Raw genomic sequence first — 20,236 nt, 5'->3', positions numbered from 1 at the left:
CCCTTATCCGGGTCAGGATGAACCAGAGGAGGCACATGGGAAGAAATAAAGGGGTTGATTTAAAAAGAGTAGAGAGGAGGAACAGAGGTTTGGGGGCGGAGTAGGGGAGAGGTGTACCCAGGAGCAGGGTAGCCAAAGCCACTGGAGAGGAGAAAGGAGGGAGGGAGGGTCACGCCAGCTCTGACAGCCCAGCCCAGCCGAGGTCCTCGGGTTTCCTGTCTCTCCTCCCAGCTGCTGTTCCTTCCTCTCTTGTTGTGAGATTTCTCCCCAGGGCCTCTCCATGTTAAAGCGTGTGACCCCCTCCTCCGTCCGGGTCTCAGCGACTGTCCGTGGATCTCGCGCCTGGCTTTGGTCTCCAGCTCAACCTCCCGGCCAGGCCTTCTCGGTGGGCGGTGCTCCCGGCGCCCCTCCTCCTCCGAGGGCTATTGGTGGAGAGGTGTCGAGAAGGCGGTGTCTAGCCGGCCTCCGAGAGTCGGATTAGTTGTGCAGACCCCGAGGCGGGCCGGAGGCGGGTCCGGCCAGGAGGCGGGCGGGGCGGCTGGGGCCCGGCCCAGAGCTCCGGGCGGTCGCATTGTTTTCCTCCGCGGAGCCGCGGCGGGAGTGGGGTTTGCGACTGGGACCCAGGGCTCACCCGACCTGACAGCGCCCGGGAGCCCAGATCCAAGCTCCATCCAATTCAGACGTTCATCACGTCTCGCTAGAGCCCCAACCACCGATTGCGAACTCGGCGCGGTGCGCGGCCGCTGCCCGCCCGCTGAGATCTCTATTCCACTGACCCGGATCTCGGAGCAAGTACCCCGGAGCAGGGCTGGGGCTGCAGGGCGTCGGGGAGGATCGGGGCGCCTAAGGCTGGGGGCAAGCTTCCGAAGTGCCAGAGGGACCCGCCTGGGAGGGTGCCAGAGCGATGTGTGCTTGGTTGACGGAGAGGGTCAGCGGAGTTGGGGTGCGTGGAGGGAAGAGGGGACCGTGGCCGAGCCCCGTCACGGGACTGTGGGGCGCAGGGTCTGGGCACCTCTTGCGACCCGGCTTCTCTGAGTCGCACCCCTTGGATTGGGGAGCGCGAAAGGGATTATTTGAGGCGCGCACCGTACAGAGGGTGGAAAAACCTGGTCTCTTTCCTCTCCAGCAGAGAAATTAAGGCTTCGAGACCCGTGGGGAACTGGACCCTCTCGTTGCCCCTGCAGGGATGGGAAGGGGAACACGTCGTTCCAGACTTTGGTGTTACAGCTGCACCTCTGTCCTTGTGCAAGCGGGAGTCTGAGAACCTCCCAGGGGGTTGGCTTGGGCATAGAGTCGGGAGTGGGGCCCCTGAGAACACCAATCCTAGAGCCCATATCCTTCCTTCACCCCACTCGCCCTGGGGCTTTGTTAGACCGAGGTCTCCCAAGGAGGAGAGCCCAGCTGGCGACTGCATCTCGAGCCCGCGGACCCGCTCAGCCCTGGCCCCAGGCCCGCCCTCATCGGTTCCAAGCCTCTGGCCCTGTTTCCCTGGCCTCGGAGACCCGCCTCCACTCCCCAACCCCCGCTCCCATCCCCATTCGGTCTGCGCCTGCAGGCCCCTCCAGCCCCTCCTCCCGCTAACGTGGCTCTGGGACCCGGTCCCGGCCCAGACTCTCCTACCCGCCCCTCTCGGAGCCCCAGATCCAGTGAGGGGGAGACACGTAGAGCCCCTGGCCTCAGGCCCACCTCATGCGAGGCTCTAGACACCTGGATTATCCTCGTTGGGGGCTGGGTGGGAGGGAGGGTAGGTAGCAAGCCTGGGGCTGAGAGCTAAGGGTGGTGGGGGAACTGTCTTGGAGAAGGGAACGTGCCCGTTCCGTGAGGCTCCTTGGCGCGCCCCCCGCTCCTTAGAGGAAGGTGGACTGGGGCGGGCGACCAGCCCGAGGGCTTCCTGCTATTGTCCCCCGCCCAGTCTCCCCTTCTCCATCCCTTCCCCAGCCCCCGCTAGAATCTGGCTTTGACCCGGGCCACTCCCCAGAGGTGGCTGCGGGGCCAGGAGGAGACAGAAGGGCTGTTTCCTCTTCCCAGCAAGGGGAGAACCTAGGAAGGGGAGAAAGAGCCGGCCAGGCCTCGCCCATTCGCTCCAGATGGGGGGTATGAAGCAGCTGGGATTGGTCCCGGCAGGGTAAACCTTTCCCCAAGCCAGGGGTCGGATGGGGGCCGCTCAGATGCTGCTCCCTAAAATCAGCTATGGGAAGCCCCTTTAAAGATATGTCATAGTTAAGTCTAGGGGGCCAATGCAATGGCCAACCAAGTGTTTTTAGAGGCTGGACTAATCCAGTCTAAGGTGGGGGGTAGGGTGGAGAGAGATTGGGTGGGAGGGAGGCAGGGACTGCTCTCAGGGAAGAAGGAAGGGGCTGGGGGGTGCTTGCTATCAGAGCATTTTGCCTAGAAATGAAGAGCATGCAAATGAGATGCAAATTAGCCTCTATTGTCCCCAGCTAGGGAGCTTTTGCTAAGAAGCCTGCTGGATTCTGAAGGTTTTAATGTGGGAGTGGTCGTCATGCCCTCCAAACTCTCCCAGTCACCCCTTTTCCCAAGACTGGTCCTGCAGTTCCAGGAGTTTCTGGGTAGGGGCCAGCCCCAGCCCCTGCCCTCACATCTCTGGGCATGAAGCAACCAGCACCTTTGTAATCAAGCTCAATGTCAATGTGCCCCCCACTCCCAGGGCAGCATCTCCCCTACCCTGGCCTCATTAGACTTCTCCTGAATGTTCACATTCACTTTTATTGGATGTGGTAAGAGGCTCAGCCTCTTCCCTCCTTCTGTCCCTTCTTCCAGCAGGTCAGAGGTCTCCTATCCCCCTCAAACCCCCACAGGAGTCACTACCCCAGGTAAGGAAAGGGCAACAGCTCCTGAGGGCAGGGGATGGAAACAGGCATGGCCTGGGAGTAGAAAGAGGGTCTGACTGTTCTCCGCACTTGCCTGAGACTGAAGTTGTTTCCTGGGTGAAGATACCAGTTGCCCAGGGCAACCTGTTGTGGGGTGGGACAGGAGCCGGAGGATAGGAGACAAGCTGTGTCCCTTTCTCTTCCCCTGGGAGCACCAACATCGGAAACATGGGGCGGGGGTGGCAGAGGGAGGCTTGGCCTTTCAGCACCAGAGGGTCTTTAGCTAGCTGACTGCTCTGCCCCTGGGGAGGGGGTCATCATTAGCTGCTCCTACCCCTTCCCCTCCTCCAGCTCTCTTGGGACCCCATCTGGCGTCAGCCTCCCCACCAGTGACGCTGGATTGGGGGTGGGGTACACTTGGGTCCTGACTCCGAGAGTGGAGTTGTTGGGGAGATGGAATGGGCTAAGCCTGGAAGCCCAGGGTCTCTTCTTTAGGGGACATGGTGGGACAGGCAACTAAGGATTAGTGAAGGATAACTGTCTGTTCACAGAAAGGAAGGAGTCTCACCCTTCCTGACCTGATTTCCCGAGCCTACTCAGCCCTTCACTTCAACTTCAGGGGAAGGCAGGAAGCTGGTGTACACCTCCCACTGTGGGTTCCAGCCAGGGTCAGCTTGGCTGGGGGAGGCTGATGGAAGCTGATGGGTGGGAAGGAGGGCTGTCTCACCGTCCCTGCCACCACATCTATCTTTTCCTGGACTTTGGGCTACAATCGCCTGGCTGTCATTGAATTATTTATATTTTCATTCCAAGGCAGTCCGAAGAGGGAAGGGAAGGGAAGGAGAGACATGTTCAGCCATATCTCCTCACCAGTATAGCCCCTTCTATGCATGGCTCCTCATAGCGGGTGGGTCTGCTCTTCCCCACATTAAGCACATGCAGTGGTTCTTAGGAGTCAGGGAAGGAACAGGGGGCTAGGGAGGCTGGGAGGGGGCACAGTGGTCGGGCAGACAGCTGCGGCCAGAGCTAAATTTAGCCTCTGATCTGGCTTTGATGCAGATTCATTTTTGGCTAAGACAGCCCCCCTCCTCCACTCCCCTCCCTACTCACTCAGCTTCTCCCTAGCAATGGGAAGGGCCCCAGAAGCGTAAGCTTAGACCAGGACAAAGACCCCTAGGCTGCCTCCCCAACTCTGTTCTTCCTCAACCCTAGACAATGATGGCTGCTTCGCAGCTGCCTCTACCAGGGCACAGCGCCTAAATTGCTCCCGGGTGCCATGGGGGTCCGTGAGGGAGGGGGGAGGCAGACATGGTGCCCTCTTCCTCCTCCCCAGTGCCAAGGAGTCACTATTTATAATTTTAAGCCTTCAGTGTCTAATTATAGCTGAGAAGAGGTTAGCAAGAGGGGGGCCACGAGGTGTCACCTACTGAATGTCCCAGGCCCAGTCAGGAGAGAGGAGAAAAGGCTGAGTGAGAAGGCTGGGAGGGGGAGCAGGCGGGTCCTGTCCTTACCTGGGGTCATGCTGGCAGGCTTCATACCAGCCAGTTTGGGCCAGTTGGACAGCGAAGGGCCTTGAGTGACAGTGACAGCTGGCTGGGACTGAGGCAGTGCCAGAGAGAGGGTTCTTCTCCCTACTGCACTGGGTCTTCTGGGGATAGACCTGGGAAGGAGTCCGCCTGCTTCAGAAGGTGGAGGAAATTTGACCCCTTCCCCCACTTTTCTGTCTTCTCTTTCAGGGCCAGCATATGGGTGAGGGGGCACCCCCTGGGGCCTGAGCTGCCCCACACAGGATGCCCCGTGACCCCCACTTCATGCCCTTGCTGCTACTGCTGTTGCTGCTCTCACTTCCCCACACCCAGGCTGCCTTCCCCCAGGACCCCCTCCCTCTGCTGACCTCTGACCTGCAAGGTGAGTGCTTGGTACCTCGCCCCCTCTATATGAGCTCAGCACTCAGTCTTGGCAGGTAGACACTGAGACCCCTTGTATGGGTGGCAAGGTGCAGGAAGTCTCTCAGTCTCAAGGAAGCTAAGAGCCTGACCAGAAAAGGGGAGAAGACAGGTAGAGTGAGGTGGCACCTCAGGTCAGTCCCTTCTCATCTGTGGGCCTACTTCCTTCACTTCCAGGCAGCATTGTTCAGTGATAAAGAATGTGGACTCTCGGCCAGACCAAACCTTAGCAGGTTTGAATCCCTGCGAAGCTGCTCACTAGCTGTGTGAGCTCTTCAAGTTATTTAACCTTTCTTTGCCTCAGTCTCCTCATCTGCAAAATGAAGATAGTCATAGTATTTTACCGGGAATTCCCTGGTGGTCCAATGGTTAGGACTTGGTGCTTTCACTGTGGTGGCCCGTGTTCAATCCTTGGTTGGGGAACTAAGATCCTGCAAGCCATGCGGTGCAGCCAAACAAACAAAAATACTACTAATAATAGTATTCTACCTCATAGAGTTATTTAGGGATTAAATGAGGTAATACAGGTAAAGTTCTGAGAACACTGTCTGGCACAAAGTAAATGATTTATATATGTTTGCTATTATTATTAGCTACAAAATGAAGGCTTGGGACTAATTCAGTGGTTCCCAACACCTCTTACCTCCCTCTCCACCACATTGTCACTACCAAGTCTAGGTCCCACCGTGAGGGAAACCACCAGCCAACTTTTTCTGAGAAGGACCTTTATCTGTTTGCAGGTTCCTGTTATATATGCAGGATTTAGAGTAATTTTAAGGACGAAGGAATGGCAGTTAGGTTATTGGGAGTAACTGTTGGGGGAGAGATAAGAGCAGACACGTGCCAGACGTGGTTCGAAGCACCATACGAATGTTAAATCATCTCTCTCTGAACTCTGGGGTCCCTTTGAACGCTGATGACTGTGGTTTCCATGATCAGGCCAGGTGGATGCTGGAGTTGGTCAGAGGAGGCAGAAACCTTGGAGGGCTGAGGTGGCCTGTGACGAGCCTTGAGGGGAGGGTGCAAAGAGAGGGCTGGGAGAAATGGGGTGAGTAAATTGTCCACATGGGACAGTGTACGATGTGGGAGTGAAAGGGAATTGCTAGCCCTAAGGCAGTTCCAAGAAGGGGTTGGGCTCAATTCTGGAGTCAGACAGACCTGGATCTCAATTGGGGTGCCTGCCACTTCCAAGCTAAATGAGCTGTGCAAATTTCTTAATGGCTTTAAGCCTCAGGTTCCTCATCTGTAAGATGGGGCCAATGTTAGTACCTACCTCATAGGGTTGTTGTCTGAAGTGAGACAATGCATCTAACATGCTAACATAGTGCTTGGCAGAGGTTAAATGCTCAGAGTTAGCTGGTATTACATTTATTAATAGCCTTATTAATAGCTTTATTAATACCTCACAACTCATCTCACATATCCATTTTATGTCCGTGGCTGGGTTTCATCTGGTTGGAGAGGGTGTTGAGGGAGTACGTGGTATTCTGGCTGGTCCTCAGCACCCACCTCTCTGTGCCTTCTAGGTATTTCCCCATTATCCTGGTTCCGGGGCCTGGAGGATGATGCTGTGGTTGAAGATCTTGGGCTGGACTTTCAGAGATTCCTGACCTTGAACCGGACCTTGCTAGTGGCTGCGCGGTAAACTGGCTGTGGCACCATTGTGGGGCTGACAGGCCTGCTCCTGGGCAGGCATGGGACCTGCATGGCCACTGCAGCATCTTGCAGGGGACACATGCAGGTGTATAAGCCATGGGACATGGGCATGCTAGGACCCAGAGCACAACAGCCAAGTTGTGGAGTAAGGGGGAGGAGAGAGGGCACTGTTTGTCCCTGAGCAGCTGAACACGGGCAAGGTGGGAGGCTCAGGAGTTCAGGTGGGGATCCATGGCTTGGCTCTGATCCTTCCTTGCCTGTCTCTTCAGGGATCACGTTTTCTCCTTCGATCTTCAAGCCCAAGAGGAAGGGGAGGGGCTAGTGCCCAACAAGGTGAGGGGCTGTGTGGGAGGAGGTTGAGGCATGGAGATGAGGCTGGGAAAGCTCTAACCAGGATCAAGTGGGTACGTAGGAGACTCCAAGAGGAGCCATAATGTGAGGTGGTTCCAGGTTGCCCCATGATTTTTCCCCTTCTACTTCTCCCGCCAGTATCTAACATGGAGGAGTCAAGACATGGAGAACTGTGCCGTGCGGGGGAAGCTGACGGTGAGGAGTGGGATGAGAATCTTGAGGGAAGGAGATGACCCTGCCTCCAGGCTCTGTCTAAGTGGCCCTCCACTGTGCCCAATTCCCCCCCTACTTCTCTCATCTTGGTCCGCAGAGGAAAATGTACAGGAAAGAGAATTCATGATTTTTAGCTTCCTTTCACACCTCACACAAAAGGAAAGTGAGGCTCTGAGAGGCCAAAGAACATGCCCAAGGCCACAGGACTAGGAGTAGATAGCTTAGTTGGGACTTTACCCCACACTGCTCTACCTGGCTCAAGTGGAGTAGCCCTACTTCCTGTGACCCCCACCCCATCCCAGTCCCAGGGAGCCCTGTCACTGACCGAGGATTCTGGATTTTCTAGGATGAGTGCTACAACTACATTCGTGTTCTCGTTCCCTGGGACTCCCAGACACTCCTTGCCTGTGGAACGAACTCATTCAGCCCTGTGTGCCGCAGCTATGGGGTACAAAGGCGAGGGCGGGGCATCAGGACTGGAGTGGGAGAAGAACGCAAGCTGGGCAATCAGTTCAGTGGGGATGGACCAGCAGGGGTAGGGGAACAGGAGTGCCCAGAGGGGAGGGGTCCGGAAGGGGTGGAGCAAGGAGGCAAGGGGACATGAGGAAGTGGGCTATGGAGCCAGACTCGCAACATCCCAAGGGGTCCAAGAACCTGTTTCCTCTGCCTCCAGATAACTTCGCTGCAGCAGGAGGGTGAGGAGCTGAGTGGGCAGGCTCGATGCCCCTTTGATGCCACACAGTCCAATGTGGCCGTCTTTGCAGGTGTGCACCTGGGCATGTGAGCAGCAGGCATGTGGCTGGAGGGAACTCCCACGTTAGCCCCTTTCCTAATTTGGTCTTTCCCCCATGCTCCTGAGTGGAGGGTTAAGGTAGGGGCCAGGGTCAGGCCAAGGGAGGGGTGTGGGAGGCCCAAGAAGAGCCAAGATACAGATCCCTGAGCGGCCCCCTGACCCCACCCTACCCCTCCAGAGGGCAGCCTGTATTCAGCCACAGCCGCGGATTTCCAGGCCAGTGACGCTGTGGTTTACAGAAGCCTTGGGCCTCAGCCCCCACTCCGCTCCGCCAAGTACGACTCCAAGTGGCTCCGAGGTCAGGGCGGGCCTAGGGCAGGGAGGCTGCTCTTGGGGAGGAGGTGCAGGGGGCGGTCGATGGCAGGCAGATGGTGGTAGTGGTGAACATGTATGCAGAGGGGAGAGGCTGTGGGGGGCCAGGAGTTTCTGAACAGGTGTAGTTTCTCTTCCGTACCTTTCCTGTCACTCCCCCTTCAGAGCCACACTTTGTCCACGCTTTGGAGCATGGAGACCATGTCTACTTCTTCTTCCGAGAAGTCTCTGTGGAGGACGCCCGGCTGGGGAGGGTAAGGAAGTGGGCACCAGGGGTGGGTAGCTAGAGGGCTCTGCTGGATGGTGAGGAGCCAGTCATTCAGGGGAGATTAGGGGCTCCTGGCCCTAATCTCCACAATGCAATCCCCTGGACTCTGAGGCCACAACTTGGAGTAGCCCCCAGGCCTCTGCCCCCGCATCCTGCTAGGTCCCTCACCTTGACCCACATTGACTGACCACACCCTTCCTTTGCTGTGCCCCTAACATTTGTCTCGTGGTGCTCTAACTCACCACATTGCTCTCACCCTGCTGGCCCTGGGGCTCTCTCTCACCGTTCTCCTCGTCTCCAACTCTCCCACACACAGGTACAGTTCTCCCGTGTGGCCCGTGTGTGTAAGCGTGACATGGGCGGCTCACCTCGGGCCTTGGACCGCCACTGGACATCTTTCCTGAAGCTGCGGCTCAACTGCTCTGTCCCTGGGGACTCTACCTTCTATTTTGACGTCTTACAGGCCTTGACAGGGCCTGTGAACTTGTATGGCCGCTCTGCTCTCTTTGGGGTCTTCACCACCCAGACCAATAGGTTGGTACCAGACTAACCAATGTGGCCCAATCTGTCCCCTGCCCCACCAGCATCCAAGTTCCTCTCTCAACGCCTACTGATGAGGGCAGTGAGCAGAAACTCCACTCTGAGCCAGTTTGCTGTTCTGCCCACCGTTTTTCTCCTAGCGTGGCCCCCAGGGGCTGCCCCAACCTCTTAGGCTCCGCCCTAATACGGTGTATGAAGGGGAGCTGCCATGTCTTACCTAGGAGGAACTGTGCTGTTCCTTCCAACACCTAGCCCACGTCCTTTTCTGGCTCCCTCAGCATCCCCGGCTCTGCGGTCTGTGCCTTCTACCTGGATGATATTGAGCGTGGCTTTGAGGGAAAGTTCAAGGAGCAGAGGGGTCTGGATGGGGCCTGGACCCCCGTGTCTGAGGACAGGGTCCCCTCCCCCAGGTACGCAGGGTGGGGGCGGCCTTTGTGGAGGTAGAAACAAGCAGTGTCTCCTCCCCAAATGGGATTATGAGGAGAGGGCAAGGTGTCCAAGGCCTGGGGAAGGGGCTGTAGTGGGTTGGCAGCAGGGAAGGGAAGCAGTAGTGTGAATGTCTGCGTGTAGGCGGAACAAGGGTTACCAATCATGTTTGGGAGCAGGGGGTAGGTGGTGGTCACAGAGCCTAACTAAGCCCCAGCTCCCTGCCCTAAGGCTCCCTCTTCCTTTGTGTCCACCAGGCCAGGATCCTGTGCAGGAGTAGGTGGAGCTGCATTGTTCCCCTCTTCTCGAGACCTCCCTGATGATGTCCTGACCTTCATCAAGGCTCACCCACTCCTGGACCCTGCCGTGCCACCTGCCACCCATCAACCTCTGCTCACCCTCACCAGCAGGTATGGGACTAGAAAATGCTGACCACTGCCTTCCCCCCCCCCTCAGCCACTCTCTTTCCCTGACCCCACAAGGTAAATCATATTGGTAGGAGGAAGAACCCGTGAAAGTGGAAGGGAGAGAGCTAAGAAGGAAACACTGGGCTGGGGGAAGGGCAGAGAAGGGGGTACCCAGACACATGCGCTGTCCTTGAAACACTCAAGCTTCCACTGGTCAGGTTGTCCTGACCTGAGGCCTATCCCTCCAGGGCCCTACTGACCCAGGTAGCTGTGGATGGCATGGCTGGTCCCTACAGTAATACCACAGTCCTGTTCCTTGGCTCCAACGATGGGACAGTGCTGAAGGTGCTGCCCCCATGGGGGCAATCTGGGGGCCCTGAGCCCATTCTGTTGGAAGAGATCGATGCCTACAGCCCCTCCCGGTGAGCCCTTTGTCCAGCAGGCCCCCTGCAGAGCAGGGATGGGATGTGGAGTGGTAGATGGGGATGTGGGGATGGGGTGGGGACTCCAATATTGGAAGTTGTGGGGAAGAGAGAGGGCCTTGGCGAGAAGCTGGACAGTGTATTGGGGCAGAGTAGCCCTATGAGTTGTACTCAGTTGCTTGTATGCCTCCCCGCCTTCTGTTCTTTAACTCACCAAGGGAAAAAGGAGCCTCACCTGCTCCATCTCTGATTCCTTCTGGCCTCACTCTAGGTGCAGTGGGAAGCGGGCAACCCAAACAGCACGGCGGGTCACAGGGCTGGAGCTGGACACTGAAGGTCACAGGCTCTTTGTGGCTTTTTCTGGCTGTATCATCTACCTCCCTCTCAGTCGATGTGCCCGGCATGGGGCCTGTCGGAGGTGAGAGGGACCTGAGGTCAGGCCCTGCCTGGGTGGGCTCTCTGGGCCTGCAGGCACACAGGAACACAGGCATTGTGGGTGGCAGGGAAATGTAGGGGATGGTTTGGGGGTGGGTATCTCAAGCATTCTGCAGGTGGGCAGTAACCAGGGACTGGACTAGGGATTGGGGTGGATAGGATGGGAGTATCAGGCTAAGAGCCTCCTGCAGGCCAGGGTGAGAGTGGAAGAGGCAGGGGAATGGAATGTGATTAGGGTGGAGAGGGTCCCAGCCTCACATGACTCAGTTTTCCCTAGGAGCTGTCTGGCTTCTCAGGACCCATACTGTGGATGGGACAGCTCCAGAGGCTGTGTGGATATCAGGGGACCTGGTGGGTAAGTGAGAGGCTCCTGGATCTCCTGAGGAGAAAGTTCCCCACTAAGAGAGGAAGCTGAGGGCTAGGGTGGGGGATGGGGGCAAGATGTATACCTGCACTGAGCCACCTCCATTTCCTCCTAGGATTGATGTGCATCCAGCTGGGAACCAGGAATCCATGGAGCATGATGACTGCCAAGGTAAACAGAAGCGGCAGGGGTAGCTGTAGCCATTGTTGCGCATGACTCTGACGGCCATAGACACCATCCCAGGTGTGGGCTTTTGTCTTTCTCTCCTTCTGTGGTACAGTCATGCCCATCAGTTCTTCATGAAGCTTCCCTCTGCCCCCATCTTCACCCCCTCTCTCCCTTTTTCATAGATGGAGCTACTGGGAGTCAGTCTGGGACAGGGGATTCTGCTTATGGTGAGTTCTATTGTCCAAACTTCACCTTGCTCAGCCCACACTCACCCAAGTCTGTGCCCCATGGCAGCAGCAGACCAGCACCCTGGACACCCTGCGAGAGTCTCAGAAAAGGGTTAGCATCCTCCAAATACCTAGCATATAGCTCAGTGCTTGGCACATAATAGGGTGCTTAATAGATAGTTTTTGAACAAATAAATGAAAGAATGCCTTGCATGGTGAGCCCTTCCCCATTTCCAGAGGAAAATGAAGGCTGCAGTTCTGGACCTTTGGGCTCCAAAGGGGGTGCGGGGACCCGCTGAATGGTATCAGAGGTGGAGAGCAGGAGCCTCACTGGCTCTGACCTGGTCTCTGTCACCAGTGCTTCTGAGTCCTGGCCCCTCCCCTGAGACCCCAAGCCCCCCCAGTGATGCCCACCCCCGGCCCCAGTCTTCCACTCTTGGAGCTCACACTCAGGGTAAGGGGGCTGGCTGGGAGGGATAGGAGTGAAGTGTGGGGCTGCTGATTCTTGAAGAATTCTAAGCCCCTCACTGATCGCTGTTTGGTGCTCACTAATAATGCCTGTTTGGAGCCTCCCCTCCCAGCCCCGCCTCCCTCAGCACGGGCAGAGTTTGGCAGTTGCTCTTGGCATGGCTACAGGGGCCAGAGCTGGGATGGGGACTCCCCAGGCCCAAGCTCTGGCTTGCGTGTGAAAGGTAGTTCCGTGGGTTGTGTGTGTTGAGGGGTCAGGGGAGGTGATTCCTAAAGAGGGTCAAAGCTGCGTTGGAGCTGAGCAGCAGCAGGAGAGAGGCGACACTTCGGAACCTGCCATCCCGCTGGCCCACCTTCGCTGAGCCTCCCTCCTCCCTCCTTCCTCTCGGTCGGCAGGCGTGCGACGGGACCTCCCGCCAGCCTCAGTCTCCCGCGCCGTCCCCATCCCACTCCTCCTGGCCTGTGTGGCCGCAGCGTTCGCCCTGGGCGCCTCGGTCTCTGGCCTCCTGGTCTCCTGCGCTTGTCGCCACGCCCACAGACGTCGGAGCAAGGATATCGAGACTGCGGGGCTCCCGCGCCCTCTCTCCCTTCGCAGCTTGGCCCGTCTGCATGGGGCGGGCCCAGAGCCGCAGCCAACGTCCAAGGACGGAGGGGGCGCACAGACACCCCAGCTCTACACCACCTTCCTGCCTCCTCCCGAGGGCGTACCCCCGCCGGAGCTGGCCTGCCTGCCCACCCCGGAGTCCACGCCGGAGCTGCCGGTCAAGCACCTCCGCCACGCCGGGGGTCCCTGGGAGTGGAACCAGAACGGGAACAACGCCAAGGAGGGCCGGGGCCGCGCCCGGGGCGGGAACACGGCGGGCGGCCCCGCGCCGCGCGTGCTGGTGAGGCCGCCGCCGCCCGGCTGTCCCGGGCAGGCCGTGGAAGTCACCACCCTGGAGGAACTGCTGCGCTACCTGCACGGCCCGCAGCCGCCCAGGAAGGAGGCCGAGCCCCCGGCCGCCGCCCCTTTCACCTCGCGGGCGCTGCCGCCCGAGCCCGCCCCCGCCCCCACCCTCTTTGCCGGCCCCTGCCTGCTCCCCCGGGACTGTGCCACGCCTCGGAGGCTGGACGTGCCCCCGGAGGGCAAGCGCCCGACCCCCGCCACCCGGCCTGCTCTCTCCGCCCCAGCTCCCCGGCTCGGGGTGGGCGGCAGCCGGAGGTTGCCCTTCTCCACGCACCGTGCACCCCCCGCGCTGCTCACCCGAGTGCCCTCGGGAGGCCCCTCCAGGTTCTCCGGGGGTGCCGGGAGACACCTCCTGTATCTGGGCCGGCCTGAGGGGCACCGGGGCCGCGCCCTGAAGAGGGTGGACGTCGAGAAGCCCCAGGTGCCCCTGAAGCCTCCCCTCGTCGGGGCTTCCTCGCAGTCGGCCGTCCCTAGTGGCAACCATTTTAACTTTTAAAGGGAGCTGCTCCAAGGCCTCAAATGGGACCCTCGAGGCCCATGCCCTCAAAGGCCATGAGCGTGGACGCATCTCCAAGGACAGGTCACCTCCCTCTCTCCTTGTTCCACACCTCCAGCCTTCCTGGACTCTCAGAGTCTCCCGGGGTCCCTGCCGCCCCGGGTTTATTTATTGACTGCCGACTGTCTTTCCCCCTGTCCTCGAGAGAGGAGTGGGAGGTGAGAAGCTCGCCCCCTCAGTGAGCCAGCTTTTCGGGGGGAACTGGCACACTCCCACTCCCCCACCTCCCTCAGCCAAGCTGCCTTAACTCGCCCCTGCGGGCCTCCACAGACTGGGCCCCGGGCGGGCCGCACGGCGGACGGACGGGGCTGCGCCACGCCCGTTGTGTAGAGTCCTCGGGCCTCCTGGGACGTGCCTCCTCCTACTGTGTAGGAGCCTCCCCTTCCCAATACAGCTGTGTCCCCGAGCCGCTGCCTGACTTTACTCGCGGAGGGGGCGGGGCGGGAGTCGGTCGGCTGCTCTGAGCCCTTTTTCTCCAGAATCTCTGCCTTCAACTTGGCCTTGAGCTCTCTCCCGAGTAATTGGGATGGCTGCGCTCCCACCGGGGTTTATCAGGAAAGATTTCCTGAAGGAGGCAAGCTAAGAAATGGTGCGTGGAGATGAACCAGGGCCCAGGAGACACCGGGTAGAATTTAGGTGGGGTTAGGGAGGGTACTCCGAGCACGTTTCTGGACCGAGATAAGAGGGACTTTTTCGTAGAATGCTCTATGGGGTGGGGGGAGGGTATTTTTGGAGAAATAAAATGAAGCTGCAGCGTAAGTGACTTAAGTTTCACATCAGGAAATCTTGTCATAAAGGGAATTTGGCTGGAAAAACCTGGGTCGCAAGAGGGGTAGGCTGCAAAAAAAAAAAACCCAGCAAAGTCCTGGTGAAGTTAGGGGTTTGCCCCAGAAGTTCCCTAAGGAGCAGTTCCCCTTCGAGGAGCCAGAGGGGTGCCGAGAAGCGTATTTTATTGCACGCATGCGTAGCTTCCTCTCGCGGACTCCCGGGCCGCACTCGAGCCCCGCGCGCCGAAGATCAGCTAGCATGCGTCGTGAGGTTCCTCTGGCCCGGGCTGGGTGCCAGATACCTGTCCGTTACTCCAGGGGGCCAATGAGAGGGACGAGCAGGACGGCCTGCCCCGCCCACTACCTGGAGCTAAAGACGCTTAAGGCCTCGCGCGGGCGGTGGCTGCTTTTGCGGATTTACAAGTCTGGTTTTTACTGGCGCGTGGCGGGGATATCCACCGGGTTGGAGCCCTAGGCCGCCCTGCCGCTGGCGCCGCCTGGAGGCCAGACCACGCCTTGCAGCTAAGGAAGCCTCGCCAGTTCCTCTCCCGGTTTTTTGCCTAAAAGCCCTCGGCAGGAATCCGCTGGGAACAGTTTGATGAACCCTGAGATGGTTTCTAGCTCCGCCCTTTACTGCTTGTGATCCTGCCTAGTCAAAGCTCTACCCTAAGCCTCCGTTTCCTCACCTGAAAAATGGGGTTGAGAGGCTCAAGTACGATAATGTACGTGAAAACCCTTTCTAAAGGAGAAAACATGGTATCTTGTGAGATGGTGGTTCCTTCAAACTCACCCTGGGCTATTATTCCTAACTTTGCGATCTGCTTCTACTCAGCAATCCGTTTCCCTTTGTATCCTTACAAACTTCGTTTATAGATTTTACCCTCAAGGTTTTTAAATGCCCTCTGAACACTTCTCACACGTCGGATAGCTTGTTCCACCAAATTTGGCTGTCCTCCAGAGTCTACCCGCTTTCTGCTTGGAGCTTGTTTCACCGGATTGGAGAGGTCCTTTAGATCTCAATTTTTTCTCACTGGATGCCTTACTTAAACCGGGATACTTTGAAATCATTGCTAGTTGCTAGATAGTGGAGGAGAGAAAGGAAGAAGTAAAGAATCTTTCCAGTCACCTGACTTCATTATCCTTTTCAAACCAAGACAGGACAAAGAAAAATTCTAAGACTGCAACCTTTCATAGCCCTCTAAGGGCCAAGTCTCACAGATACTTCAGTTCTTGCCCTGAAGGTAGTCACAAAGGGGTAGAAGATCCTCAGGTTTAAATGTAGACCCAAAAGAGAAGTACAATAGAAATTTAACCTCGTGACTCTGCAGGAAGCAACGATTTACAGGTTAAAGTCCTGGTTTCAGTTTAATTGTAAAGGATGTTCATTTATTAGTATTTCTAAACTATGGGGACTTTCCTGGTGGTCCAGTGGTTGAGAATCCGCTTTCCAGTGCAGGGGACGCTGGTACAATCCCTGGTCGGGGAACTGAGATCTCACATGCTGTGGGGCAACTAAGCCCGTGTGGCAACGAAAGATCCCGCCTGCAGCAACTAAGACCTGACGCAGCCAAAAATAAATATTAACAAACAAACAAAAACACTATGGCAACTTCTCTAGCCAAGAATGCCTAAGCTGGACTCTCAGAACCTTCTCAGGGCTAGTGAAAGCAACTATGTTGCAGTGAGAGCAACAGTCCTTGGACTCTGCCACTTAATAATTTTATGGGTGACCTTGGCAATTCCACTAACCTCTCTGCACCTCAATTTCTTTTGTAAAGTATGGAAAGAACATATGCCAACATGGGGTTTATAAAGCACCATATAAATATATAGGCTTAAATTAAGTGCTTTGTGGGAAACGGTTATTTGCCCAAAATAGACCATTAAGAATGCAACTCATTAACACTCATCCTGAAACACCTCATCCTGACAGAGAGCAGTGAATAATAAATTAGGGATAAACTGAAAGAAATTATTATCACTATCAACATAGGGATAAACGTGATCCTAACTCAGGAATCTGCTGATAGTCTTTTTAAAATAAATTTATTTATTTTATTTATTTATTTTTGGCTGTGTTGGGTCTTCGTTGCTGCATGCAGGCCTTCTCTAGTTGCGGTGAGCGGGGGCTACTCTTCGTTGTGGTGCATGGGCTTCTCATTGTGGTGGCTTCTCTTATTGCTGAGCATGGGCTCTAGGCACGCAGGCTTCAGTAGTTGTGGCATGTGGGCTCAGTAGTTGTGGCTTGCGGGCTCTAGAGTGCAAGCTCAGTAGTTGTGGCACACGGGCTTAGCTGCTCCACAGCATGTGGGATCTTTGCGGACCAGGGCTTGAACCCGTGTCCCCTGCATTGGCAGGTGGATTCTTTTTTTTTTTTTTTTGCGGTATGCGGGCCTCTCACTGCTGTGGCCTCCCCCGTTGCGGAGCACAGGCTCCGGACGCGCAGGCCCAGCAGCCATGGCTCACGGGCCCAGCCGCTCCGCGGCATATGGGACCCTCCCAGACCGGGGCACGAACCCGTATCCCCTACATCGGCAGGCGGACTCTCAACCACTGCGCCACCAGGGAGGCCCATGGCAGGTGGATTCTTAACTACTGTGCCACCAGGGAAGCCCTGATAGTCTTTTTCTAAAATTAGGGTATTAGCTCAAACTTTGTCTTTAGAAAAAACAGAATGTGCCAACAGGATAAAGTTGTCATCCTGACGGATTTCTAAGCTGATTTCTCAGAGGTATCCTGGGAGGTTATGGAGAAACCAGGGCCCCGGTAGGCAGAGTCCAACAGCTTGTATAAAGTTTTGGGGACCTGAAACACAGAAGGTTCCACAGTCACAAAGCTTGAAAAGCTGTTCAGCATCTTGGGTTATTTGGTAGCTAAGTCATAGGGGCCTGAGCTATTATTATCTCTCAGATTTATGTCTCCTTGATGCTACTACCCCACACTTGGGAACCACACAGGTGTGAGTCACTCTCTGTTACTTAATCCAGCAGTTGACCCTTCAGAACTGTTGACTCATAAGAATTTAAGGTCACATGTGTGACAGTAAGATTGAAGTACATGGATAAAATATGAAGTCTACGAATCCAAAAGATCACCTATCTTTACCAGGTGTATTAGGGTCCCAACAGAAAATAGTTGACATGCTCAAAATAATGAAGGGCTCCTTTTAAAAAGTGTTGGCAAGGGATAGGTCAGTAACTGGAGGCTAGTAACAGCCTTACATCTGAAAGGACAAAGGGAGGTAATGGGTACTGAGACTTGGAAGGAGAGATTGCATTGAGTGGAGCAGTGGCCTTTAATCAAAGGATACAGCTAGGTCCAGGTGACCCCAAGGGAGGGAACCTGGGAAATGAATACACTGATTTCAGTCTTTTGTCTCCATCCAGTCTCCTGCCCAGAGCTTCCTACTGACTGAATCCAACTGGAAGCCAAAGCACAGGGAACCCGTTGATGAAATTCATACAGGTTAGCCTCCCAGGATAGAAAACGAGATACAGGTAGGAGGAAAGCGATCTAAAGGAAAGACAGAAGAATCCAGCACACCTAGAGATGAAGACCCCATCCATTTCCTGCAAGAGAGGTTATCTTCGACTCTCCTTGCTCAAGTGTCTGACCAGCAGCTTTACGGACATGCCTCCTGAATTAGTTTTGGAGCAAAACTTACTTTGGGGATTTTGCTAGAAAGGCTGCTTGGAGAATTTACTTCTCTCCAGTTTCTTAACTGCAATTTGAGATGAATTAAGCTGCCCAAAGTCAAGTGAGATGGTATTGTGACTAAAGGACAAACTACAGAGGAAAAAACACTACTAACTCTATGTAGAAACTGTAGTTTTAGAAAGAAAAAAAAATTTTTAAGCTGAGGGACTTGGGGCAAAGCAACAGCCTGCTTTTTAATATCTATATAATGAAGATAATACACACCTTGCAAGATAGGTATGTTTGTGTGCATGCAAAGTTCCTAGCTCATTGACGGACACGTAGCACAAACTAAAAGCATATTATTATTTATGATATTGGCCTCTCTCTAAAATATTTTACTTTACAGTAAGAACTTTCTTAAACTTTAGGACTGTTTATGGTAGCAGAGTGCAGCCCCACACCTGGCTCAGGGGTCCCCTGTAGTCTAAACTTACTGTTAGCTATCAGACATCTTGCAGAAACTCCTACATAGGTGTAATTATCACTAGGCTGCTCCCACTTCAACCTTCTCTTGTATTTTCTACCTACTGATCTTGGAGTAGAGGGCTCACTTTCACAGAGAGAGAAAATCTTAGGCAAGTTGCCCTAGTTCATGGTTTTTTCCATCATTTAAGAATATTTACCCTTCAGAGAACTCTAGGTTCCTATCTCTCCAGTTCCAACTTTCCCATATGCCTGATGATTTTTCTCACTAGGATTTTTTTTTTTTTTTTTGGCTGCACTGGGTCTTTGTTGCTGCGCGCGGGCTTTCTCTAGTTGTGGTGAGCGGGGTCTACTCTTCGTTGCGGTGCGCGGGCTTCTCATTGCGGTGGCTTCTCTTGTTGTGGAGCACGGGCTCTAGGTGTGCAGGTTTCAGGAGTTGTGGCAAGTAAGCTCAGTAGTTGTGGCTCCTGGGCTCTAGAGCGCAGGCTCAGTAATTGTGGCGCATGGACTTAGTTGCTCCGCGGCATGTGGAATCTTCCCGGAAGACCAGGGCTCGAACCCGTGTCCCCTGCCTTAGCAGGCGGATTCTTAACCACTGCGCCACCAAGGAAACCCTCTTGCTAGGATTTTAATTCAACACTTTCAGTTCTTTGCTTCTCAAGGCTTTTTGAGTTCCTGCTCTTTTTCTCTCGGCAGAGCAAAGACCATATATACATTTATGAGGTACCTGCCAGATGTACCTTATAGTTAATATGTACACAGTATTGCTTACCAAAAAGCAATTATCCACATGAAGCCTAGTACATGGTAAGTGTTCAGTTTCCTAAATATTGACCTTGAGAGCTTACCTGGAGATTCTAATGTTGAACACTGATACTTATATGTCCTTGACTTTGGTATTACCCTCATTTATTTATTTTAAATTTATTAATTTTATTTATTTTTTATTTTTGGCTGTGTTGGGTCTTCGTTGCTGCACGCGGGCTTTCTCTAGTTGCGGCGAGCAGGGGCTACTCTTCTTTGCAGTGCGCGGGTTTCTCATTACAGTGGCTTCTCTTGTTGCGGAGCAGGGACTCTAGGCACGTGGGCTACATTAGTTGTGGTGCGTGGGCTCTAGAGTGCAGGCTCGGTAGTTGTGGCGCACAGGCTTAGTTGCTCTGTGGCATGTGGGATCTTCCCGGACCAGTGCTCGAACCCAAGTCCCCTGCGTTGGCAGGTGGATTCTTAACCACTGCGCCACCAGGGAAGCCCTACCCTCCTTTATCTGAGAAAGGAATCTTTATTGCCAATGGAGCAGCTTTTGAGAACCCTATACACTAGACCAAGTAGCCAGCCAAGTGGGTCTGTTCAACCCTGGCTATCAACAGGGATTGCGCCACAACCAGACTGCTACGCATATTTACTTAATAAATATGTGCTGAATTAGACTGAGATAACAACAAGCACCTTATTAACTAAGAGTATCTTAGAAGCCAGCAGAGCAAATGCACTATGTCCAAGCCTCCCTGGGCCTGATGTTCTTCCCGTACCCCGCCCCTTATCTTGGCATTGACTTTACTTGCACACAAGGCACAGAATCATTTACTTCAGCTACTATTCTCCTCTCTTGGTTGTTTGCTTTTAGGGAAGGGAGTAGGGGATAAAAGAAGGAAAGAAGATGTAAATTAATAAGTCAGTCAAAAGTTCTCTCCATTCTCACTTCAGTTCTTACCTCAACTTGCTCTGCCTGTTAAGAACACCAGCTGAGGAGTAGCTAGATAAGGAAAAGGTAGAGAGTGTGAATGGGTCAGAAGAGGCACCAAAGAGGGGAAAGAAGATGCCCCCCCAAAAAAAACCACCTTCCCACTGCTCCACCCTCATTAGCTCAGTAGGACGGGGAAAACTTGCTCTTAAGGATTATCTGTGACCAGGGAGTAGATACAATTTTTGCTCAGGAGATGGAAAAAATTTCAGTGACACCTGAAATGGTAAGACTTTGACATTTTAGTACGAAACATTTTTTTATTTTAAATGATAGT

The 20,236-nt window shown here is 54.8% G+C and overlaps 1 protein-coding gene across 2 annotated transcripts; it reads left to right on the top strand.

Annotated features, from left to right (window-relative positions):
* Window positions 1-524: 524 nt before the first annotated feature.
* Window positions 525-14,011, top strand: SEMA6C (semaphorin 6C). Of its 2 annotated transcripts, XM_082613735.1 has the most exons (19): window positions 525-788; window positions 2,785-2,834; window positions 4,568-4,739; window positions 6,304-6,418; window positions 6,703-6,766; window positions 6,923-6,979; window positions 7,344-7,445; window positions 7,671-7,761; window positions 7,969-8,088; window positions 8,268-8,356; window positions 8,687-8,904; window positions 9,189-9,320; window positions 9,594-9,746; window positions 9,992-10,165; window positions 10,437-10,583; window positions 10,878-10,955; window positions 11,080-11,135; window positions 11,315-11,359; window positions 12,224-14,011. In XM_082613735.1, the coding sequence occupies exons 3-19, from the start codon at window positions 4,622-4,624 to the stop codon at window positions 13,267-13,269; spliced, it is 2,805 nt and encodes a 934-aa protein (XP_082469861.1). In that variant the 5' UTR covers window positions 525-788; window positions 2,785-2,834; window positions 4,568-4,621; the 3' UTR covers window positions 13,270-14,011. The 2 variants fall into 2 exon arrangements, with proteins under 2 accessions (XP_082469861.1, XP_082469862.1); XM_082613736.1 differs by lacking the exon at window positions 9,992-10,165.
* Window positions 14,012-20,236: the final 6,225 nt, after the last annotated feature.

This window comes from Mesoplodon mirus (assembly GCF_964341445.2).
Source record: "Mesoplodon mirus genome assembly, chromosome: 3".
NCBI lineage: Eukaryota > Metazoa > Chordata > Mammalia > Artiodactyla > Ziphiidae > Mesoplodon > Mesoplodon mirus.
This window is presented reverse-complemented; position numbering and strand designations above follow the sequence as displayed.